The 26,404-nt window shown below is 40.9% G+C and overlaps 1 protein-coding gene across 1 annotated transcript in view; it reads left to right on the top strand.

Annotated features, from left to right (window-relative positions):
- The window catches only part of LOC126273072 (uncharacterized), a 102,342-nt gene that overhangs the window by 38,053 nt on the left and 37,885 nt on the right, over nucleotides 1-26,404 (top strand). The window contains exon 3 of the mRNA XM_049976483.1: nucleotides 2,656-2,750. Within this exon, the coding sequence (XP_049832440.1) occupies nucleotides 2,656-2,750 (95 nt within the window). The remainder of the gene's footprint in view (nucleotides 1-2,655; nucleotides 2,751-26,404) is intronic.

Raw genomic sequence — 26,404 nt, 5'->3', positions numbered from 1 at the left:
ATACAATACCGGAAGCAGAACTTTTTTACCGTCCAGCCAGTCTTAACTTCGGCATAGTGGGGAGTGATTTATATAGCGTGATCAGAAATAGTCTGAAAAACTTGTAAGAATGTTGCACGGTAGGCTGTGCTGAGGAAGAATTGTTGCAAAAATAGGTATGTTGCGCCTTTTCCGAGATAATTAGTACTGAACTTAGCCAATCAGGCTCTTTCGAGCGCAAATTCAAGCAGCCTGCCAGATATAATTAGCGTAGATGACAGTGCAAGAGACTGTTTAATCCTTACTACCCTCACATTTACAATTTTTGTATCGCTGTGTTGTTGGATTTTAGGAAACCGAACAATGAACATTTCAACAGTCGCCCTACGTTCGCAAAATCGGACCCACAGCCTATTGATGATCATCTTTCAGATGATAGTGTCCCCTCTGCACAGTAGAAGCGCTAGTCTTGGATTGGCCGGATTCAGCATCTGGATGAATGGCTGTAACGGTGTAGAATGACATGAAGTCTGGCAGGAGTTTTCTTACACTACATGCCACGTCGCGAGATGGCGCTAGCAGAAGAGGCGCCAGTGACAGTCACAGCTCGCGTCACAACAGGTTCTGTGTGTGTGGTAACACTACCTCATTAGGGCTTGTACATAATTCTGAGACTACCGAGCTATATGTATACGTGTTATATAAGTGGAATCCAAGCCTACTTGTATAGTGTTTTTTTTTTCCTCGCTAGATCCGATGAGAGAGACTCAAGTTTCGCCGAAACCGGTAATCATGGAATAACAAGAATTCTTGCGATCTTGGCTACCAGTTTATTGTTACAACCATCTAGATCCCTCCCACATGAGCACAATGTGCTCCCTGCAAAAGTATACTTGTACTGGGCACTGGATCATGGAGATTGGGCCGTAGATCAATGGAAAAGTGTCGGCTCTTCGCGTGAATTACGTTTCTTGTTATATCAGGTAGACGGTCATGTCCGGATAGGTAGTCACCCAAGTGAAGGCTATTCGAAACACGATTGCGTTAGAGACGCAGTGCACGGGGGAGGGGATGTGGCAGTAATATGCTGTAGGGGACTTCCATGTGGACTGTCATGGGACCTGCGATACCATCAAAGCTGTGATTTACGTGAGTGTAATTGCCAGCCACTTGTATCCCTTTACGATTGTTACCATCAGTGACGACGACAGTATCTTCCAGCAGGGTAAATGTCTGTGTCACGTCATAATAGTGCTGCAAATGTGAGGAGCATGATAGCGAACTCACGTTAATACATCTCCGTAGCAAAGTTTGAATGACCTGAACTTGCTGAAACACATCTAGTATGCTATCACGTGAAAGCTCCGAGCCAACGAATCACCACTACATAATTTTCAGGAATTGTGTGAGGTGTACGAAGACGTATGGTACCACATACCTATTAAAACCTACGAAGATCTTTTATAATCCATTTCAAGTAGAACCGCTGCATTATTGGGTTCGAGAAGCTGACCAAAACACTAAGTGGGTGGTCATTTGGAATTCGCTAATCAGCACAAGTTGTTAATTACGAATTTATAAATAGCGTGGATGTACTCACGTAAACATACATTTCGAAGAAATAAGTATAGCAGTATTTAACTCGTTCCACATTAAAATGTCAGTTGTGAGTAATCAAAAGTGGATCATAATTAATAGCAAAAGCTGATACGAGTGAAAATACACGATAACGGAAGCGAAAACTTCCCAGTAATCATGGTTCCGCCAGCAAGCCTTTTGCGAGGTAACTGCGTACGTGTAGCCACTTACTTCAGATCGAAATATTACCCTACATAGTACAAATTTGTTTGAAATGAAAGCTTTTCGATTAAGGTCCCGTCTAATTGGGCTCAAATTTCGCCAATGCCCTACCTTAACAAGATACATAATACTCCTTTAAGTACAGTTTACTGTACACTCGTACTCGTGAAAGGCTCCACGAGTCGTCCTTGCATTTGTATGCATTCCTGCACTCGTCTCTGTAGTGAGTTAGGAATTCTTTCACATACACCCGAAATATCTCGTAAAGCTTGGAAAGACTGTATAATTCGCTGCTCCAGTTCTTCAACTCTGTCAACTACAGTACAGTAGGCTTCACGTTTGAGAACAGGCAGACCCAGAGAATTAGTGGTCATCTAGTGGCCAAGGTACTCGGTTCTCCATTTTGAACCATACCGTCTTACAGCAGCAGCAACATTTAAGTGTGCCATTTCATGGATTTATCACACGTTGCACAAGGGAAAAATCCTCGAGCGATACAGGAAGAGCGCGGTTTTGCATTTCGGCTACGCTTCTAATGTCTATAATATTTCATGCTGGATCTAGTGGCAACTCGTAAGTATACACCGCGATTATCTCGCAAACTGCTACTTTGTGGAACCAGTCCGTCACCGGCAAAGGAGGTTGACCATCTGGCAATATCACCCACCCACGTTGGTGAGCGTCAGCTGAAGATCCCGAAACACTATCCAACGTGCAATACGCCAACAGGTTGCCACGAAAGCCTGAACAGTATTTTACTCGAACGGTTTTGCTTATACCATCGTAAGACTCTGCCCGCAGTTACTATTAATTATAATACACTGCGCATAAAGTAAACACGTTGCTAACCAATTAACGAACATTTTATCTCCACAGACGCCGCCTACCTGTCCTTGTGACGAAGAATGTGACCTGGACTCGTGCGGTTCCAGCTGCTCTTTCATACCTACACGAGAATTCGACTCCAACAGGTGCGTACATCTGCTACAGGAGGCAGTCTGTGTCATGCACAGTAATGGTTGTCAACAATGCAACATACGCAATTAATCTCCTAGACTGTGAATGTCTCTTGCAGTGTACCACTAATGAGTAGTTAAAATTGCAGGGTCTTAGAGCCCAGCAACAGTCTCTCTCTCTCTCTCTCTCTCTCTCTCTCTCTCCGTTCTCTCTCGCTCTCTCTCTCTCTTTCTCTCTTTCCCTGGGTCACTAATCTTCGACTGGTTTGATGCAACCCACCACGAATTCATCTCTTGTGTCAACCTCTTCATCTCAGAGTAGAACTTTTATCTTACATCCCCAATGATTTGTTGAATGTATTCCAAATCATGTCTTTCTTTACAGTTTTTGCGCTTTAAACACCCTATAATATCGTGGAAGTTATCCCTTGATGTCTTAAAAGCATTTCCTGTCGCCCGGTTCCCTCTTGTTCTCAGTGTTTTCCACATGTTCCTTTCTTCGCCGATTCTGCAGAGAACCTCTTCATTCCTTATCCTATCACTCAATCTGGTTTTCAACATTCTTCTGTAACACCACATTCCAAATGTTTTAATGCACTTTTTTTCCTGTTTCCCCCCACAGTCTGTGTTTCACTACCATACAGTGCTCTGCTCAAAGCGTACATTCTTAGAAATAACTTCCTCAGATTGAGGCCTATGTTTGTTACTAGCAGACTTTTCCAGCCAGGAATGCCATTTTTTCCTTCAACTAGTCTGTTTTTTATGTCATCCTCACTTAGTGTTTCATGTGCTATTTTACATCCAAGACAGCAGGATTCCTTGATTTCGTCTTCTTCAGGGTCCCAATTTTGATGTTACGTCTCTCGCTGTTCTCATTTCTGCTATTGCAAACTTTCATCTCTCCTCGTTTTTCCATACGTTTTACTCATTAGACTGCTCCTTCTAATCAACACCTCTAGTAATTCTTCCTCATTTTCATTGAGGTTAGCAATATCATCAGCGAATCTCATTATTGATATTCTGTGACCCTGATTTTAGTCCTACCCTTGGAGCTTTTTTATGTCATTGTTTCTTCGATGTATAGACCTAAACTGTAGGGACGAAAGACTAGAACCCTGTTGTACAACTATTTAATCCGAGCACTTTGTCCTTGGTGTTGCATTGTTATTTTCAAGCTCTCTTCGATTTTTATGAGAATTTCAAGCGTCTTGCAGTGTTTTACATTATCGATCGGTTTAACTAAGGCACTGAATTCTTTGATTCCTACTTTTCTTAAGTCTTGCTTCCATTATGAAGCGTAAGGTCAGAACAGTTAACGTCAGAACTGTCTTTCTGGCACCATTATCTTTCCGAAAGCCAAACCGATTCTCATCTAACAGAGCTTCTACTTTATTTTCCATACTTCTGTACGTTACTCTCGTATATCATTTTTGTCAGCACGAAGCGTTAAGCTAATTGTGCAATAGGTTCGTCACTCCTCTGGCCTTCCTGTCTTTGGGATTATGTGGATGATATTGTTCCGAAAGTTGGATGGAAGTCCCCAGGCACATAATTTTATACACTAACTTCAACGATCGTCTGGTTGTCAATTCCTCCAATTATTTTAGAAGCTACGAAGGAATGTTACCTATTCTTTGTATCCTATGTGATTGCAAGTCTTTCAAAGCTCTGTTAAACTTTGACTCTTCAATAGATCCTTTATGTAACGATATGAAAACTCACTACACTCTGCAACCACTTTCTTGAGTCACGGACGATGACTTTTAGATGCGACAACTGTTCGCGTCAGCTTCCTTCCGCGTAAAGACATCCGCACCTAGAACACAGGTACCGTCCGATACGTTTCCCTGTGTCACATGATCTCGGTTTATTCTGCATAGTACGCTCAGGACAGCTGCAATTAAACTGCCAGTGTCAGGTTGTCATTATCGGCACAGTTGGGCCACGCTGTAACACTCAGTTTACATCGGACGCAGGCTTGAAGTCTACACCATAACTATGACTCAATTGCCGCAGCCTCTATCAGGCCACGAACCACCTTCCCCTGTCTCAACGACCAGACTCCTTGGCACCCAACACTCCACCCCCATCTGAAATTTATTGCAGAGCTCAAATAGTCTTTCTCATCTCTCATTTCTAGGCGCTCAGTCGGGAACCGCGGGACTACCACGGTCGGAGTTTCGAATACTGCCTCGGGCTTGGACGTGTGTGATGTCCTTAGGTTAGTTAGGTTTCAGTAGTTCTAAGTTCTAGGGGACTGATGACCACAGATGTTAAGTCCCATAGTGCTCAGAGCCATTTGAACCATTTTTTTCATCTCTCATTCCTAGTGCATATCCCACATTTTCCCGTATCTCTTCTTTTTGTTCCTTCCACTGCTACCCCATAGTAGTCCCACATGTTTATGAGATTATCTCCTTGTACATACTGAATTACCTGTTCAATATCCTCATACACTTTATCATTTCAACTTCTACTTGTGACGTTATATTTATCCGAGCTGTTGTTGTTGGCGATGGCTTGTTGTAGCTTCTAATGCAATCAACCCGATCACTGAATCGTTCAATAGCTCACTACCTGTTTTACTGTCCTATTCAACGCGAATCCTGCTCCTATTATTCCATTCTGTGATGCTGTTGATACTACCCTATACGCGTCTAATCACAAATCCGTACTCTTTCAGTTTCACTTCACTACTCCCCTCCCCCTATATCTACACTAACGTTATGCATTTCCCTTTCCAGATTTTTCAACTTCCCTATTATACCGTGACGTCCGTTGTGTTGTTGCATTGTAAGGCACCATGTATACCGTTTGTATATGCATACGTGTATGTCGTCGTTGTTGTCTCTTCTTTCCCTCGTCGATATCAGATCATGAGAATATTTACCTTAGTATTTACCTATTTGTTGTCGACAACACACAACTAAACGGCCGCGGTATCACCTGATTCCGGAAAAGCTAGCTTAATATAGTATAAAGATAGTGGGTTTTGATGCTGCGTTATTTAAGAAGGTTATTATTCTTCACTTAAACATTGAGACTTTAAGAACCTGCTACTCTTAATCAGGCACAAAACTCGACTTACAACAAGAGCACTTGTGAACAGTCTGTCACAATATTAATAATACATAAGGCTCTACACCACTATAAGAAAATATCACTGTTCACGAAATAACAAAATATACGAATAAACTTCTTTATATTTTTCATTTTTATATAATCAAATACTATCAAATGTTTATTTCGCGCCCTCAAATCATCCACACATCGATGTAGAGTGTAAAAGTGCGCATGAAAAATAGTACACTGTTTCTGCTGATAACCACGTATAAGCTTTTGGGTTGCTAGGCTACTTCGATCAGCTGGATTTATATTGGATTTTGAAAATGATCTTTCTACACTAACTTACGTCCTCCACAATGGCTCATTAAATAGTATACCCTTTCGCGATAATTAAGAATTCGCGTAAATTGCATTTTCGCGAGTTTAAGGCAAAACATCGGCGGCGCGAAAGCAGTCTTGACACCGCGGCACACTAGTAACGTTTAGTAGCCTGTCACGAAATTGACCTGCATAAATCTATGACCAATTTCAGGGTCATAATTCGCCCTACACGACTGTGTGCAATTGAACTTCGTCCAATCAATTATTTCTGGAATCGTAATCACTGATCCCGACACTAACCGTTCAGAAACGCACAATTAACACTCTTTTTTTCTTTCTTCTTCTTTCTAAGAGTAAACGAATGACGTCACGTCAACTACATAGTTATTAAAATATTATTCCAAATGATCTGAAACATTTATCGTCATTATATTTTAACGGTAATCAGTAAAAAGTATGATTTACTATCGGAAAGTAATACATAACATATCGCAAGTCGAACGTAACTAAATGACAGCTTTGTATAGCGTCGGGACGTAATCATTCAAAACTATATAAAGAAATTCCCCAAATCTCAGTTTCTCCATACCAACTGACAGATACGAATAAGATATTGAAGACCTCATAGATCAATCCCGACCATTAATGTTATATGGCCCTCCGGACTGTCATGTCTTGAAGAGGGTTCCAGACGGAACAGGCCTATCTGTTGTGTATTTTGATAGGATGGTGTACTTGTCCTTGTGAATTCACTCACGCAATAAGTAAGTACATATATGTTACGACAATTTTATGATTAATGAGTGGGCCTAGACAAAACGCCCTTAAATAAATTTCAAACCTGTCTATTGGGTTGTATCAGAAACATTTTGAAGTATCATCACAATATCACAAAACACATTCTCTTGGACGAAGTCCTCAGTTCTCCAACCGACTGTGCAAAGCAGGGATCACAGCCGGTTTCGACGATTGACGACCAAGGCTGCGACCTGCATCTGATTGAATAGTTGGCTGGATAAACCGTGGTCATTGTCTTCCTCACCTAATTCCAGTTTCAAATCACCCACTTTTGCCAGCAGGTTAGATGACAAATCGGATCTCAGTATTATCTTTGCCGTTGTACAGTGCATTGTAAATTCATCTTCGATTAAGTAGTTATGTTCGTCACACTGCGACTGAATTAGCAACATTAAAGTACATTAAATCACTGTCATCCACAAACTTGCTTGTTGTATTAATTGTGAGAACTGATGACGTTTATGTCAAAACAATGCTTTCATTAAAATTCTGAAGTGTAATGGTTGACATATGACATTATATTGGTTTGTCACAAATTGGTACGCATGGACTTTACCTGTTGCGTCGCGCGACGTGCGCGCTTTGAAGGACCAATCAACTGTAGTTGAGGATTCCTCTAGAAGCTTTGGGATGGAAATCTTCGGTGCTTTGGTGCTTTACGAAATAATCATATCCTGGTGTTAATGTGAGTACCTTTCGCAGTATTACTGACTTCCATAATGTTTTCGTTCAGTTAGCTCAGGCGCTTTAGTTAATTTGAATTTCTCTCAATCAGTAGTTTGCTAAAACTTCTATCACTCCTGCAATACATTTAGGTCATTAGATTTCTCTTACAGTCGTTTAATTGCATTAACTGTTCACTAACAGTTGATAGGTAGATAGCGTGCGTAATACACTTCGATTAAATCCCTTTTCAGACTTTTAACACTCTTCAAATTATCTCATTCGGCAAAACCTGTAATTTCTTACTTGAAGATTTCTTTCAATATTTCTTTGGTCTTTATTTCACATCATTTTTCCATTATTTCTGGTCGTTAACCAACATAAGCATATAGTAAAATATTTTTTAATACTATACTATAGGCTGCCTTGCCAAGTTTCAGAATTTACTTTGTTACGTATTTCATTGTTTCTTGCTTTTCAAATTAGTACAAATAGGTATTTATTAACAGGTATTTTTCTTTGTCTTCTCGTAATATTACGAAAAAAGTTCATTTATTCTCATCAGTTTTTTTTCCGTTGTCGTGGTCAATTGCATTTCCCACGTAAACATAGAGTAGTTATTGTGTTTGGACGGTTGTCTTGGTTTGCTTCCTGTTATTATTCCAGTACTTTATACATGCTATTTCGCTCTTCTATCTCATGTTACTACATCATTTGATTGTTTGCATTAAATTTGTTCATTTGATTGGGTTGCATTAAATTTTCTCACGTCATTACATTTTAGCTCACGCGGTTATAGTGTACTTTCCGTTTTGCTTCACATACTTATCTATAACGCAACAAACTTAATAAATCTCCAAACAATTACTAAATAAAACCTTCTTATGGCTAACATAACCTTTCTTGGTATAACATATATACATTGACGTCCAATACATCTTAAACACTACTTTTGAATCACTTTCTCTAAGACTATTTACATATATACATGAGGATATGCAGTATTGTCTTATTTGCCATTAATTAGGTTGTAACACTTTAATATTTTCAACCATATATATATATGCTACGTACTAATCTTCTCATTTACACATATACGTAAAATAGATTCTTTCTTCATAATTTCTTCTTCTACAAACTCGAATAGTCATTCTGTTTCACTGTCCATTTCTTTCACAGTTCATAAAATCATAATAATCTTATATTCAGCATCTTCTTTTCTTCTTCCACTGATATTGTACATGCACATGTTAGATTTAACATGTGTTCGAATTCTACTAACGGTGTCCTATTGGTTTATTCTGCTTGTCTCGAATCCATATTCCTTTCATCATTGCTTATTGTCTATGTGCGGGAACAAGCCCCTAATCACGTCAGTGTCGCAATCTGCTAGGATGTAGCCTCCTTCATATGATACGAGGGCTGTCCTGAAAGTAAGTCACGATTGCTCGCGAAATGAAAATCACAGTGAAAATCAGGAATGTTTCATTTGCAACAGTTAGCTGCACCTTTCAGCTACTTCTCTACGTAGTCGCCGTTCTGACTCAGACATTCGTCGTAGCGTTGTACCAACTTTCCAATACCATCATCATAGAAGGCAGCCGCCAGTGCTTTCCGCCAATTCTCTACGCTGGCCTAAAGCTCGTTGTCTGTGCCAAAATGTTGTCTTCATAGCCAGCGGTTCGTTTGAGCAGAGATGAAACACAGTGGGAGACAATTACGGGCTGTATTGTGGGTAACCAAATATTTCCAATTGAAACGATGCAGGAACATCTTCATTGCTCCTGCAGAATGAGGCTGAGAATTGTCTTGAAGAAGAAACCGCACGACAGTTATGTAATGTTGGTTGCATAGCTTCAGGGGAAAGTTCTCACCAGGCCCTCGTACTTGGCGGGATACACTATTTTCTATAACATCTTTACGCGCTCACTAAGAGCTCAGGAATGAAAAGAGCGACATAATTCTATCTAGAGTCATACTAAGGACACTGCCCAACACATCTTTGCAAAGCTTTATCGGATTTTCATAGTCGTTTCCATTTCGCGACCGATCGTAACTTACTTTTTGGACAGCCCTCGTATTTTAGTTACCTTGTAGGGACCTGTATAGAAATATTGCCACTTTTTATTCAATCTCTTTCTAGTTGATGCTTTCGGGTGATTTCTCAATAAAACTTCTTCTCCTACATCATATGTGACTACTTTCTTCACGGTTTTATCAAACCCAGCCTTTCTCAATAGTGCTTGGGGTTTCAGGTTTTCGTAAACCTTCTTCAAAATATCTTCTCTTTTGATATTCTTTCCTTCCACTTGAGGTAATTCTTTCATCCATTCCGGCAAACTACTTAGACCAAATACTATTTGGTTGGGTGAGTAGCCTGTCGATATGTGAGGTAAGTCATTATACACTTTTTCAGATTCGTAAATCCAGTCGATCCATTTATAATGTATGTACGTAGGAATCGAATATTAGTGATTCCATGTATTGACTCGGAATACAAGCTTTCCAAACGTCATATTCATGTTTTCTTCTGTATAATAGTCCGGATTCTAACTGATACTGTTCTTTGAAGCGACTTATCGTTTTGCTTTCAACTGCATCCTTAATGGGCTGCGAAATCTGCTTCTCACAATATCGCATTGATAAATTCATGACTTTAAAGTCAATATTTCATTCTTCGCATTCGTCGTCATTCTTTCTTTTCGGTAGCCTTGAAAGAGCATCAGCTATGTTGTCCTTTCCTCTGATGTACTGTAGTGAGACATCATATTCTTGTAGTAGCAAAGCCCACCGGGTTAAACGTGTATGAAACATCCTTCCGGTTAGAATAAAAGATAAAGCTTTGTGGTCATAGTATATAATAACCTTCTTTCCGTAAGGGACCAGACTACAGTCAGTAATCGGCGAGGCAAGGAGGATATAGAAAACACTGTTAAGAAGCAGGGACAGGATGGTAGGTCGTCTGTTAATACATCACGGAAATACTTCCACGGTACTAGAAGGAACTGTATAGTGAAAAAACTGTAGCGGAAGACAGAAAGGAACACATCCAGCAAATAATTGAGGACGCAGGTTGCAAGTGCTACCGTGAGATGAAGAGGTTCACACAGGAGAGGAAATATCTTGGCAGGCCACATGAGACCAGTCTTCAGTCTTCTACTATAAACTAAAATAAAATACAAGCCGGTAAGCCATTAATTCAACTTTCTTGTAGATCATATCTGTTCGTAAATTTATTGAGTAGTGTGTGCAAAAATATGAAAGAAATCGATCACGAAATTTTCGAGATATTCGATAATAACGTTACCCCTTTTCATATTACATGTTTGTTTCTATGTTACAAATAAAACAGGTATGTAAGTCACGCGCCTAAGTAAATGCAACCTTGTATCAAAATTTCGAAGCAGTCGTTGCAGAACTTTCAGAGACTCAAGATTTTGAACAAACGAACGTTTACATTTTATATAGATTTCCCCTATAATTATAAGAGATATATTTCTATATTAACTGTGGTGCTCTACTATGTATATAAATATACGTACCTATTGAAATGCGTGGTTGTGTCTCAATATCAAATCAATCTGTGAAGAACTTCTGGAGATTTAAAATTTTGAACAAATTAATATTTACGTATACGATGAATAACTTCCGGAGATTTAAGATTCTGAACAAATGAACATGAGGCTATTGCTAACAACATATCCCTTCATATATTACGTATGTTTTATTTATGTACCACATGAAACAATTGCATATTCGAATGCAACAGTGAGTCAAAATTTAAGAACAATTGGTAAATAACTTTTGGAGATTCAGGATTTTGAGCACATTAACATGCACATTTTTATTTATATAGATTTTGCAACATTGTATGGTGCCACGTGAGTATTTGTAAATGTGTATTTGGTGGTGTTGAGAGCCGAGCACAGGAGGACCGTTAGTCACAGATGACGAAACTGACATTTAGTGGAAGGAAGAAAGATTGACGTTGAACCTCCCGTTCACGATGAGGTCATCAGAGACTTAGCTCATCAGTAGGCTGAAGAAGGGCTAAGGAAGCATATCGATCGTGTCATTTACAAAGGAACCATCCGGCATTTTCCTTCAGCGATTTAAGAAAATCACGCACAAACCCAGTATCTGCATGCGCGGACTAGCAACTGGACCCCAGTCCTCCTGAATATGAATGTCGTAACCATTTTGTGATTTCGATCGGTGAGCAGCAGTGTAGGTGCTGCATTCGCAAAAGTGAATTCCGGAAAAGTAGAAAACTGAATGCTTTCAAAATCAAGAACAAGCTAGCACACACTGCTAGGGTAGATTTCGAGGTACTTTTTACGCTATCTCGCTCAAGCGAATGTACTGTCTTCGTATGAACATATTTTCAGAAGTTGACAAAAATTTTTGAAATGGCTCTGAGCACTATAGGACTTAACATCTGAGGTCATCAGTCCCTTAGAACTTAGAACTAATTAAACCTAACTAACCTAAGGACATCACTCACATCCATGCCCGAGGCAGGATTCGAACCTGCGACCGTAGCGGTCGCTCGGCTCCAGATTGTAGCGCCTAGAACCGCACGGACACTCCGGCCGGCAAGTGCATGCAGTCAATACTATTGATATAGTGATAGTCCCTGGGGGCATCCGTAGTTTTGCTCATGAAAAAGTTTCCAGATGGCAAGAGAAGGTAGAGATTTTGCTATGACTATTGATACTTCAGTGCCTGAATGATCACCGATGCGGATCTGATACCAAACATAACAGAGACTCTCGACAGATTGGTTCCATGTGACTATTTCATCACAGCGCATTTAATGAATGGATATCATTAAACAGGAATAGCACCAAAGGATCGACGAAAGACGTCTTTTTCTGTCCCGGGGGGTTATTTCTAATATTATCGAATGCCTTTCAGACTCAATAATACATCCAGCACCTTTCAGAGATTATTTGATTGTGTACATAGAGGACTGAAACCAAAACAGTGTTTGATTTATCCGGATGACAAAATAGCGTTTTCAAAAGACTTGGAAGAGGATGTAAGATGGCTGTCTGAGGTATTCAGAAGACTGAGGACAACAAAACTAAGTCTATGCATCGATAAATATCATTTTTCAGCAAAGGAAGTAAATTATCTTAGATATATAGTACCAGGGAAAGTGTGAGAACAGATCCACGCTTGGCCTCAGCACCCAAGATAATTGAACAGCTGCAGAGTTTCATCAGTCTCCGTAATTAATATCATCAGTTTGTAAAGGAATTTACTGAAATTGTCAGACATTTAAACTGTTCATTACAGAAAGGAGCAATATTTGAATGGATGCCGAATGTTTTCGATTCTTTAAAGTGAGCACTGTCATTGGACTCAGTTTTGATATTTCCCAGTTTTGTAAAAAAAAATGTGTTCTGTTTTGTGATGCAAGTAATACGGATCTGGGGTTGCCCTAGACAGGAGCATTGCTGAATGGCGAAAGGCTCAAGTTACTGATGCTGACTGTCAGCAGTTCAATTGGCAACCTCAGTCCGCGGCACATGAGGGCTTGCTGTGCAGAACAACAAAGTGTGGATTACGAGCGGTAGAATCTGCAACTTTCTGGAATGAAGTCGGGGCACCAGCACAGAACTATATGTTGTCAGGCCATGGTGGGCGAAGAGCAACTGATAGAAGAATCGCCGAAAAATTTTGATGAAGGACTAGAAAACGAGATGTCAGGCAACACAGGGTGAGTCAAATAGGACTCTACAACCTTCGAGCGACACAGAAATTTATTGTGAAACTTGCAGAAGCGGTAGATGTGTCATTTTGTCGCAGACAACTTTAATTTTGATTCACGTAGGGCATCGGCACCCCATTTTGCCAACAGGAGCGCCAGCTTTGTGCACAGTTACAGTGATTACCTTCACAGGTGTGGAGAGTACTCGCTGTGTGTGTTTAGGTTTTATGAAACGAACTCTGCAACAACTGTTCGGCGTAAATTTCGCGCTGAATATGCTAAAGAACCTCCAAGCAGGCCTATAATTTACTCTCGGCACAAGTACTTTCTTAAGAATCGTTGTTCACTGAGACATGATAAATCACCAGCTCGTCCGCTTGTTGATGAATTATATCGAACAGGTTAGGAAGAGCTTTGCCCACAGTCCACGAAAATCAGAGCGACTTGTATCACTCCACAGAAGATTGCCTGGCAGTGCTGCGTAGACGTTCGTACTTGAAAACACGTAGATTCAAAATGGCGCAGCACTTTAGTTACGCAGATCAGGTTGCTTGTGGGGAATTCTGTGAGGGAATGTTCCCTCGGATAGAGAACGACGAGACATTTATGAACACAGTAGTCTTCAGCGACGAATTAACAGTTCATATCAGCGGCACGGTGAACAACTGCAGACTATGGGGTAGCGAAAATCCATATGCAACCGCGGAGCACGTCGATGACAGCCTCAGAGTTAATGTGTTTCGTCCTCTTCACAAATTCAAAGTGTACGGCCTTTTGTTCTTCACGCAGAAAACTGTCACTGGTATTGCGTATCTGGAGATGCTTGAAAATCTTTTAATTCTACACATCGATGAAGACTCAGATGTGATGGTTTACTACAGCAAGACGGTGCACAACGTAATTTCTTCACGTACTTTATGGTACATATTGGCTTCCCAGGTCGGTGGATTGACCGTGAAGGCGAATCGCATGGCCACCTCGCTCTCCAGACTTCACACCATTAGATTTCTTTCTATGAGGATTCATTGAAGACCATGTTTATGTTCCTCCCCTACCAAACAATTTAGCTGAACTAAAATATAGACTCTGGGCTGCCGCTGGACAAGTTACGCCCGATTTGCCACAACGAGTGAGGGAAGGAAATTAATTACTGGTAGGATGTCTGCCGCATGACAGACGGTACTTACATCGAACCAAAATGACACATGACACTTTCATGTAAAACTTGATTTTGTTTGCTACAAAATTACGTATTTACCGAATCTGTAAGTTATCTCAATAACTCAACTCCTTTTTGACTACGTCTGGAGCGCAGGAACCTCGTACCGTGTACGTAACGAGCTGATCATAACCATCGACCGATTCCATTAACGCTTATGCCGGAAGCATCTAAACGGTCTGAAATGCTTTGGATGGACATTTTGAGCCCTTTAATAAACACCAGCAGAAAATAAATACATATTGTCTATAGTTAACCATTTCTCCCGTTGTATAGCAATGGTTGAAATTCCTGATCAAAAAGTGTGTACAAAAGTTGCTCAAGCGTTAGTAAATAAATAGTTGCTCACATTTGGCATTCCGAACACGCTACTTACCAGGGTACCAATTTCATGTCCGATCTTATGAAGCAGTTAAGTCGATTGCTCCGAATTCGGAAGCTGCGAACAAGCCCCTTCCACCCTCAAGTTAATGTGAGAACAGGCAGAGTTCATGGCATCACTTTAGAGACGAGCTATTATGTTAGCAGTAGTCATGAAAACTGGGCCGTATTTGTAAATTTTGTAATCACCACATACAATTCTAGAGTCGACACAGCTGTTTGTCTTTCGTCACATGAAGTAAGACATTGGAGAAAAATGCCTTTACCTTTCGAAGTGAGTAAGCTGAAGCGTGAATCTAGGGTCGAATCAGTAAAATGTTTGCTAAGAAATTACGATATTTCGCAACAAGTAAAATGAGCAACTACCAAAGCTTTAGAACGACAAAAGCATAAAGAACAACACGTAGGCAGGTTACCGCTATACCGGGTTGGCCAATGGGTGTTAGTGACAAAACCATATACACCTAAAGGCAAAACAAACAAATTCCTGATGCGATACCAAGGCTCATTCAGAGTAGTACAAATGACGTCACCTGTCAGTGTGAAAATACACGTACCAACTAAGACTTCGATTACTCACATGGTGGGATGTATTAAACCATTTAAGGTAGCTGTCGATGCATTGCCACAGATAGCAACAGCGTCTGCAGAACACAATGCGAAGCCTTGTGTGACAAAAAGGAAGCAGACGACTGAGAACCAGAGTACGTCTAACATTCCTGACGTCCTTAAGCCGTGTCAATAGATAAGATATGCGACTGCTGTTTGCCTATTTTTCACTTCGTTCATTCTTTCGTAGATTATTACGAAGTCATCCAGTTTCATTTATTACTATTTTAAGTATGTTTTAAAGTTTTTTGTTTTATTTTTCATTATCGAGGCATCGATAAAATGATATTTTTGTGTAAGGGGTTGTATAGTTTTGTAATTTCGCCTTCTGCAGCGAGGGGGAGAAGGTTCCCTTCTCTCAGGTCGCATACCAAAATGGCACAGGGATGGATAAAAGATGTTTTAGTAATTTTAGAGCAAAGATATGGCTACGATTTAACGTCGGTGGAAGATCTATAGAGATGCCAGAGGGCATCTGCCCAAGTAGGATGATACAGACTGGCATACAGTCATGTGAGGAACAGTTGCCCTGGGAAAAACCTAGTGAGTATCAACGGGAAACCCTAACTCCTTATCCACATTTCAGAGAGTAGGCAGCCACTCGATCTACTCGATGGTTTTCATCACACGTTGTCATGGTAAACTGTTATGTACGCGGGATACCAACAGGTATGAATACAGTGTAATTAAGGGATAGTGGAATAATAATAAACAGTACGTTTTGTGACTTACCAGGCGTGACATTCCAACTACCAGCAAAGGTCAATGGTAAGACTACACTTAAGTGGGAACAACCTGTGATGTAATGGCCCGAGAAACTGCTACAGCTACTGACTACCCAATACATCTTCCTAAACAGTACCCTGAATCCAGACATTCTACGCCCACTAGATGAACTAGTAATAATACAAAAAAGGACACTTACAGCCGAACAAATGTTTCAGAATATACAGGAACACCGCGATAGACGACATCATAGTATCACGACTATAAGTGTAACGTCTACACCCGCTGTAGTGCTTCTGATTGTGATTTGTGTAATCTACTTCTGTTTTAAACGAAAGTCAGTGCACCGCTCATATTTAACAGTGCACCAGAAACCCTTTTATTTTGCAAATAAAGATGTGACATATTAAGGAGTATTACTTGTTAACTAATGTATGAACCCATAAGTATATGAATAATGGTGTTAGTGTCTGAGAAATTACTTTTGCAAAAATCTCCGTTCTCGCTTAGATGGATCAACCATTGAAAATGATGTGAATTATCTGGGTGGTAATGGAAGAATGGCTAAAGTTGTATACCGTGCGACTACTGGTGCAAGCATGAGGTTATTAACAGCTCCTCCAAACCGAAAAATTCGAGACAAATTTTCTGAAGCAAGGCGAAGATTTTATGCCCCATGATGCTGTCCCCGGCGGACACTAAGAATTCATCCGAGATCTACCTCTGCAGTTCCCAGAAGCGGAGCCACCTGTGTCAATGATCAGTAGACTGCCAACTAGGGGTATATGATGAACGAGTTGCAGTGAACACGGAAGCTATTGCAGCGTGGAGGAACGACCGAGCGCCCAAGTCTGAAAGTGGAGCATAATGACATAATGGAAGCCGAGATCCTCATAATCGTGACAAAGCAGAATGTCACAAGCAAGGCTAGGTACAATGCAAGAATGAATGTTTAGGTGCCAAGTCGGCAGCAAAGAGCTTCTGAAAGTTGAAGTTGTGAGAGTCTTGACAAATCAGAGTGTCGTAAGGAAGGCTAGGTACAACTCAACAATGAGTGTTCAGGTGTCAAGTCAGCAGAAAAGAGCCTCCTAAAGGTGAAGTTGAGGAGGTCTGGAGACGTTAGGAACACTGACAGCGAGGGAGGACACATGATGTCATAGTGTAGTGATTTTCTTTCATGTGTTTGTGGGTTGTATGTGAGTCAGCGTCTCTTAATAATTCATCGTAGGATCACATAAGGCTAAACATGACATGTTCACTGCAATATTTTCTCACAGGCGAGTATTATTATTTTTGATATTGTTAAGTGCTTCTACATTCAAGTGTCCGATTAATAAACCACTTTGGAATGTCGGTATATACGCAAAATAAATTAGGAACAGATCGGTGTGATGCGCCTTAATCTTTTACATTTAGAAATATCTCAGGGTTACAATTAAATATGTTTTTAATGGAACAATAATTTATACTTTCGTGGGTTCGTGTAGAGAAACACCTTTTTCATGGTACACTGCCGGCCGCGGTGGACGAGCGGTTCTAGGCGCTTCAGTCCGGAACTGGGCGACTGCTACATCCTCGGGTATGGATGTGTGTGATGTCCTTATGTTAGTTAGGTTTAAGTAGTTCTAAGTTCTAGGGGTCTGATGACCTCAGATGTAAAGTCCTATAGTGCTCAGAGCCCTTTGAACTCATGGTGTACTTGTTATTAATTCAAAATTGAAAACTTTCTTAACAGTGAAAATCTCGTCACTTGAACAAAAGACAACCGAGAAGCGACAATCACAAGAATGTTTAATGTCGATACGAATTCTCGCAAAATGAATGAAATCAATTTTACTTTAGTATATTTGCTCAAGAATTACTTGTAAACCCTCTCTATTACTCTTAACGCCACTTAGGACTGCATTAATCTGAACAAGAATCTTATGTCTTGCCAATGGCGGCCAACAATACATATTATAATTCGCGCTGTACCACACGTTATTAATCTCTGAAAAAACGTACAATTAGATTTCACACATGCAGGGATGCTACGGCCATTGAAATAAGTGGTTTGGTTATAAAAAAATAACATACATTTACCAAAAGTGTGTTACAAGATACACAACTCTCTATTCACATCTTTTTCACATGAAGATCTGAACAAAAGTAAGATAATTATGAAAATCTATTTCTATTGTTTCGTTGTTCTAAGGCCATGGATTATACTGCAATATCGACACTGCTTTTCACATATATGTCAATGAGATAATTAATATTTTTCTCGTATTCTTTTGAACATAAAATAAGAGTTCGTTTAAACATGTCATGTCAATCATAAATAAATATTTCTCGTTCCCAGAGGACCAGTACAATAGCTATCTCCACAACAGCAGAGCGCAGGGAAGCACCAACATAAATAGCCCACCCTTCGTAAGAAATGTCGGATTGGTGAGTGCCGATTGCCGACTGCCCAGTGCATGGTCCCAGCCACTGTGTCAGCTGCAGCTATCCAGTAAGAGGGGAGGCTATGGAGGTCGACACTAGGCATGCGTAACTGTTTTCGGTCATTTATGGAATCACTAGTCTTACTGGAAGAACGCTGCTGCCAACTTCCGAGGCAGCAGTGACGGGGCGCGGAGTCCGCTGTCGCCCTGCAAGCCTGCTGGAAGCTTCACCTGCGTGGTCTGCACGCTGTCCGTTACCCGCCCTCGAGAGGAGTCGACGCCCGCCCTGTGACGTAGCAGCCACCACCCAGTGCTTTGGTCCGATGGCGGTATTATGAGTCGAGTGTACACCAGCTTCCTGCCGCTGACGAAGCCCTGCTCCACCTACCCGGCCTTTGTGTGGCGCTTTGGAAGATAGTCCTGTACTTCTTGTTGTCAATGATGTTTTCTTGGTCCTCTCAAGCCTAAGTAGGTCCTGACCAGTGCAACCTACCCGGCTCTCTACTGATGACTGGAGGACTCTGGGACAGGAATTTTATAGATTTAGAGAAAGTTTTTCACAACTGCTGGAATTGCCTCGGGTTATTAGCTGCTTGGTAGCTTCGTAGCGTAATAATTGTCATTTTCAGACGAAGTCTCTGTTCTTATCCATTTCTTTGTTTATTTAGCCTCTGGGTGGCAGACTCGTTTGTCGGGTCGGAGGTCCCACGGGTTCAACAATCTCATGCCTCGGGAATAGATGGCACGATAGAGGAGTCGAATGTCCAATGGCTATAAAAAACTAACTGGACAAGAACCGAGATTCACCTGAAGATGACGAGTAGGAAACTTGTCGAAGCGTAGCGACAACACGACGCCGTGACTCGGCTCATACCCCAAAAAATTTCATCAACGATTTCCCCGAGGAAGCCTACATACCTTTACAGCTTTTGATAATGTTGACTGGAATACAGTCTTTGAAATTCTGAAGGTAAGATGTATAAAATACGGGGACCGAAAGGTTATTTACAACTTGCACAGAAATCAGGGTGCAGTTATAGGACTAGAAGGACATGACAGGGAAACAGTGGTTGAGAAAGAAGTGAGACCAGTTTGTATAACCTCCGCAACGTTACTCAGCCCATACAATGAGCAAACTTGAAAGGAAACCAAGGAGGAATTTAGATGGGAATTAAAGTTCAACGAAATTAAGCAAAAACGCTGAGGTCTGCCAATGACAACTTCATTCTACGAGTGACACCAAAGGATTTGGAAGAGCAGTTGAATGGAATGGATAGTGTCTTGAAAAGAGTTTATAAGATGAACATTAACGAAAGTGAAACAATGGTTGTGGGATATGGTAGAATGAAATCATTTGACGATGAGGGAATTAGCCTAGGGAATTAAACGTTAAGGGTAGTAGTTGGGTATTGGTATCTAGGCTGAAAATAACTGATAACTGCTAAAGTAGAGATAATATAAAATGCTGACCGGCAATAGCCCGAAAAGCATTACTTAGAAAGAGGTATTTGCTAATATCTAACACAAATTTAAGTATTTGGAAGTTTTTTGTGAAGTCATTCGTTTGGTGTGTAACCTTCTACGGACAATAAGGACTTGAGACCAAAAGAAAACAGAAGTTTTTGAATGTGATTCTATAGAAGAATGCTGAAGACAAAATTGGTAGATCGACTAACTGTTGGCAGAGGGAACTGTATAGGGAGACCAACAGATGAATACAGTAAGTAGGATGTAGGCTGCAGTAGCAATATATAGATGAAGAGGTTAGGCTGCAGTAGTAATATAGAGATGAAGAGGTTTCGACAGGATTGGCTATCGTCGAGAGCCGCATCACATCTGTCTTCAGACTGAACGTCCAGTACGTTGAGATCCAACATTTCATATGACGGGTCTGTTGAAAAGGTAACTTCGAAGTACATTTTTCCAAGGGGGTAGGGAATGTTGAACATCTAGCTGAAACAGGCCTAACAACTGCTTACATAGTACAAAGTTGTAGCAAAATATGAAACAATTGTCTTAAACATTAAGGTGGGATTTTTACGAAGTGTCTAATACAATGAGCAAATGATACACCAATACACGACTTTGTCTTTATTCACAAATTCATTTAGACTTATCCTCAGACTTACCATGCCAATTTGACAATGACTTACAACCCGATGAAAATTTCTGGTAATTGTGTAATGAGATTTTTCACAGTTTATGCTTAAGAAATGAAACTCTTACCACTAATGATTTCAAAATTGAGCTCCTGAAGAGGAATGGTTTTTCTTATAATACCACAGGAAGAAAAAAATGATTTTTCCTACCTGTTCTCAGAGATCTCCCGACATCAAAGAGACTTCAACCTTTATTTTTCTCTACTTAGTTGGCTTTTAATTTTTCTCTCGGTCATTTTCATTTTCTGAAGAACATGCAGTTATAAGTTAATACATAGTCGCTTGGTATACTAACTTCGTAAACTTTCCGCATTTCTTTTCTGTGTGGATATTTCAAATACTGCGGTAGCTAGCTTCTGAAGATGAGAAAATTTGAAATTTTACATTTTTCTTTTACAGCTGCTACAGATTAAACAATAGAATGAAGCAAATGATCTTTCCATGCGCAATAACACACAGTGTCAAAATATCCTACGAGGTGTTTTACTGACTCTGTGTATTGAAAATATCGGAGCAGCACGATCCACTGTTATTTGGCCTCTCCATTAAGCTGTACGGCCGTTGTTATTCTCTTGCCAGTGGTTATTAATTAAACTTCAGAAGAATTCCTGGATTAATTTTCTCCCGTGCTATTAGTTTTTCTTCGACAAATTTATTAATTTTTGTAAGTCCGTCACTCCCTCTCAAGCTTACCGCGTGGGATGGTGCCGCGAGAAAGACGGCAAATTCGTAGCAGAGAGAGACGCGCTCTGAAGTCTGATTTAGCTTTCCCTCAGTTCCCCGAAAACGTCAAAGGTTTCCTTAAGAAGAGCACGAGAGTTAATCTCTCCCATTCTCGTCCATCTGAGCTAGTGCACTGTACCTCGTAACCTCGGCTTTTCGATGCCATTAAACTCTGATGCTCCTTGTTTCGATGTCCTTTCTTCACGTTCACTTTCTTTGTAAGAACCACCCTAGTGTACACATGCTTATGGAAACTTCTGCCACACTTACATATCCAGAGCCAGAGATGGGAATGCGGAAGGTGCAAAATATTTACTAGAATAGTCACTAAACTACTCTGAAGCTGATTTACAGGACACGAGCACAGTGCATAATAATTATTGCCTGCGGTAGAGTTATTCATGATAGGTACTGTCTGAAGGACAGTTTGTTGATTACGGCAGAGTGCAATGTCATATGATGTCTGAGTATCATATAGACACGTAGATTGATCGTCTCGCAGGATTAACATGTTGCAGGCTGATAGGTTATTCAATAACTTTGTTTATTAGAAACGTTGCCCGTGAGTACCAAAGTACCAGATTATACCAAACTACACTATACGATAAAAAAAACCTTACGCAAGAATTATCTGAATCGAATAGAAATCGGCGGATGTAATGTGCAGGAACTGACAAACAAATTATTACAGCTTCATAAAAATTGGACGATTTATTCAAAAGAAAGAGCTACACAAATTGAGGAAGTTACTAACACGATAGTTCACCTCCGGCATTTATTTAAGCGATTATTCGGCTTTACATTGTTTGACACAGTTGCTGGATACCTTCCTGAGAAAAATCGTGAAAAATTCTGTCTAAGTGGTGCATTAGATCGTCAAAATTCCGTGCTGCTTGGAGGCTCATGCCCAAAATGCTTCCCTCGTTCTCAATTGGGCAGAGATCCGGCGACCTTGCTGGCCAAGGAATAGTTTGGAAAGCACGAAGACAAGCACTGGAAAGGCTTGCCGTGTGCGGGCAGGCATTATCTTGTTGAAATGTAAGCCCAGGATGGCTTTCCATGGAGAGTAACAAAACGGGCCATAGAATATCGTCGAAGTACCACTATGCTGTAAGGATGGCGCTAACGACAAATGAAGGGGCCCTGCTATGAAAACGAATGTCATCCTACACCGTCACTCCTAGATGTCGCACCGTATAGAGGGCGACAGTCGGTTTGCTATCCCACCACTGTCTGGCGCGTCTGGAGACACGTCTCCCGCCTGGACTCTCATTCACTGAAGTAGAATTGTTTTCTGTGATGAGTCCCGCTTCGAATTGAGCCTGGATGACCAACGAAGATGTGAAACAGTAAATATAATCCCCAGATAGGATGAATTTTTAAGAGAAAAGAACCTTTACTTTGGAACAGTCTGTAATTTTCCACGTCCAAGGCATTATCACATAGGAATCTTGTCTCTTGCATGACTAAAATTTTATTTTTTGTTCTTTAGGGGTATTGCCTTTTACTGTTCTGGCTTCAAGGATGAATTAATCTTGACTCTGCCATAAAAAGTTTCATTTTGGTCATGAGATGGCCAACGTATACCGCAGACTAGTTGTGGCGCCGATGGCGGACGGTTTGTCACCTCATGGAACAATGTTTCTATTAATACCTCTGGATCAACATGAGGGGTAACATAAAAAACTAAACACATACTGCCACCCAATGTGACCGAGAGGTTCTAGGCGCTTCAGTCTGGTACAGAATGGTTCAAATGGCTCTGAGCACTATGCGACTTAACGTCTGAGGTCATCAGTCGCCTAGAACGTAGAACTAATTAAACCTAACTAACCTAAGGACATCACACACATCCATGCCCGAGGCGACCGTAGCGGTCACGCGGTTCCAGAGTGTAGCGCCTAGAATCGCTCGGCCACCCCTACCGGCGCTTCAGTCTGAAACCCCGCGATCGCTACGGTCGCAGGTTCGAATCCTGCCTCGGGCATGGATGTGTGTGATGTCCTTAGGTTAGTTACGTTTAAGTAGTTCTAAGTTCTATGGGACTGATGACCTCAGATTTTAAGTCCCATGGTGCTCAGAGCCATTTGAACCATTTAAACACATAGCTTCTCAACATACCTGAGAAAAGAATTTTAAGTAACATCCGTCCAGTAAATTGACAATTTATTATAATAAATCCTTATCTGCAACAAAGAGTTGAACCTCATTTCCATTTCAGAGAGGCCAGTGAGACTAGACAGAAATGATGATGGACAAATATCGAATGGATGATGATGGTCGAAGTAGAGAGGATATAAAATGTAGACTGGCAATGGCAAGGAAAGCGTTTCTGAAGGAGAGAAATTTGTTGACATCGAGTATAGGTGTAAGTGCCAGGAAGTCGTTTCTGAAAGTATTTGTATGGAGTGTAGCCATGTATGGATGTGAAACATGGACGATAAATAGTTTACGCAAGAAGAGAATAGGAGCTTTCGAAATGTGGTGCTGTAGAAGAAAGCTGAAGATTAGATGGGTAGATCAAATAACTAATGAGGAGGTACTGAACAGAATTGGAAAGAAGAGGAGTTTGTGGTACAACTTGACTAGAAGAAGGGATCGGTTGGTAGGACATGTCCTGAGACATCGAGTGATCACCAATTTAGTATTGGAGAGCAGCGTGGAGAGCGAAAATCGTAGAGGAAGACCAAGAGATGAATACACTACGCAGTATCAGAAGGATGTAGGTTGCAGTAGGTACTGGGAGATGAAGAAGCTTGCAGAGGATAGACTAGCATGGAGAGCTGCATCAAACCAGTCTCTGAACTGAAGACCACAACAACAACATACGGATAAAAGCAGTTGTGTCGTGCAAAACTACTCAAAGAGTTTCTAACTCCCTGAACCGTATAAAGTTCCAATCGTTATGAAAAGTGATACGTAAATATAATCGTATAAAGACACTGGGTTAACGAAGCCTGTTATGAGCAATAGTGAAATTCACTGCTGCAACATACTTAATGTACAATAGATGTCTATACCTCACCAGAGAGAATCGTATATGAGCCATCAAGGTCTGCGTCCTTCATAAACAAAGAACGACAGCAGTTCACCTCGTGGTCCAGTTGCGAGTTTACAATAAGGGAAAATACGGCGTGAAACCCATATCACTGCTTCTCTAAATACGAGAATCAGATGATAATGTTTCTCATTTACACGTTATGAGAAGGATTCGTAGTTCGATGGTAATGTACGTGCCTGGAAACGCTTTTGAAACCTTCAATCAAAAACTTATATTAACTCCCCGTATCATGCAAAATTTTGTAAGTGGCCTCGTTGTCGCATTGCGAACTGTATAGTGTAACTGTGAAGTTATTTATTTGTAACCTCCATTATTGAATTTTCGTATGTATGGGCACTGTCGAGTGGAAATAACTGCGGTTAAACACATGGCTGAGCACAAATATTATTACACGTAACATGGATATACGTCAGATGATTTTTAGGTTTTGACTTGTGCTTAAGTACAATTATCTCCGATTGTTAACGGCCACATGTCCTAAATTGAAATACTTTTGGAAATATGTTTTATGGTCTCATGGGACCAAACTGCTGAGGTCATCGTTCCCTAAGCTTAAACACTACTCAATCTAACTTAAACTATCTTACGCTAAGGACGACACACACACCCATGCTCGAGGAGGACTCGAACCGCCGACGGGGTGAGCCGCGCAGACCGTGACATGACGCCCAAGACCGCGCGGCTACCCCACCTCCCCCCCCCCCCCCCCCGCCCCCCGCGGCGCAAAATTGAAATACTGTAGTGTGTTGTAAAAACAAATAATTATACTGTCAAAGGATCACATCATTTACAAAAACTAAGAGTAACATTGAATACTCCAAAATAAGGATGCAAGCTAATGTCTACCAAAGTTAATTTATATGAATTTACAAGAACGGTGACTGTGCACCAGTAGTCCTACAGAAGTTCCGGACACTTAATGGTATGAAAAAATGCTTTGGGCAGATGTCTGTTAAGTGGACAAAGAAAATGATTACAAAATTCGAAAAGACAGTTTCTTAAGAAGAGCAGTTTGGCAGATGGAGGAAAGAAGTTGATCCGACGTCAGTTAATGATGTAACCACAGCATTGCAGGAGCGGTCGAACAGCGGTGTGCAAACATGCACAGCCCTAGGTATTGCCCGGACAAGCCTGCAAAAAAACTTTCCTATCCACATAAAATCACCCATATTCAGGTGTTTCCTCCTGCTGATCTGCCAGCAAGACAAACGTTCGCCCTGATACTTTTTCTCGCCTGGAAGTGGACAATGAAGGACCATGCAACAATCTATGGACAGACGAAGCCCATTTCAGTATCCAAGGACATGTCAACACACAGAATTGCAGAACTTGGGCCACAACAAATCCGCATTTTTATCCATCGGTACGACTTCTTTCTCCAAAGGTTATTGTATGGTGCAGGTTGATGGCACCGTTTATCGTAGGGCCGTATTTTTACGAGGAGACGATTTATGGGGGTCCTGTTATCTCTCCCTATGAGACGCTTTTTCGCACCAATATCATTCAAACCCTTCAACAGCGTGGATGTGTCGATAGGTTCATTTTTATGCAACATGGCGCTCCTCCGCACACTGCACAGCTAGTGAAGCCGTAGCTGCAGAAGCATTTCCCAAATGCTAAATTATCAACTGTCGTTTACGAACAGCCTGGCTTCCAGATCACATGATCTTAATCCGAGTTACTTCTGGATGTAGAGTTATCCGAAAGATATTGTGTTCAGTGCTCCAGTCACGAACGTAGTTGAATTGAAGGCAAGCATTGCCCAACGTGTTCTGAATGTGAGCACTGAGATACTAGGTTC

The sequence above is a fragment of the Schistocerca gregaria genome, chromosome 5 (assembly GCF_023897955.1).
Source record: "Schistocerca gregaria isolate iqSchGreg1 chromosome 5, iqSchGreg1.2, whole genome shotgun sequence".
Classification (NCBI taxonomy): domain Eukaryota; kingdom Metazoa; phylum Arthropoda; class Insecta; order Orthoptera; family Acrididae; genus Schistocerca; species Schistocerca gregaria.
Note: the sequence above shows the minus strand (reverse complement) of the source record. Positions and strands in the feature narration are given on the sequence as shown.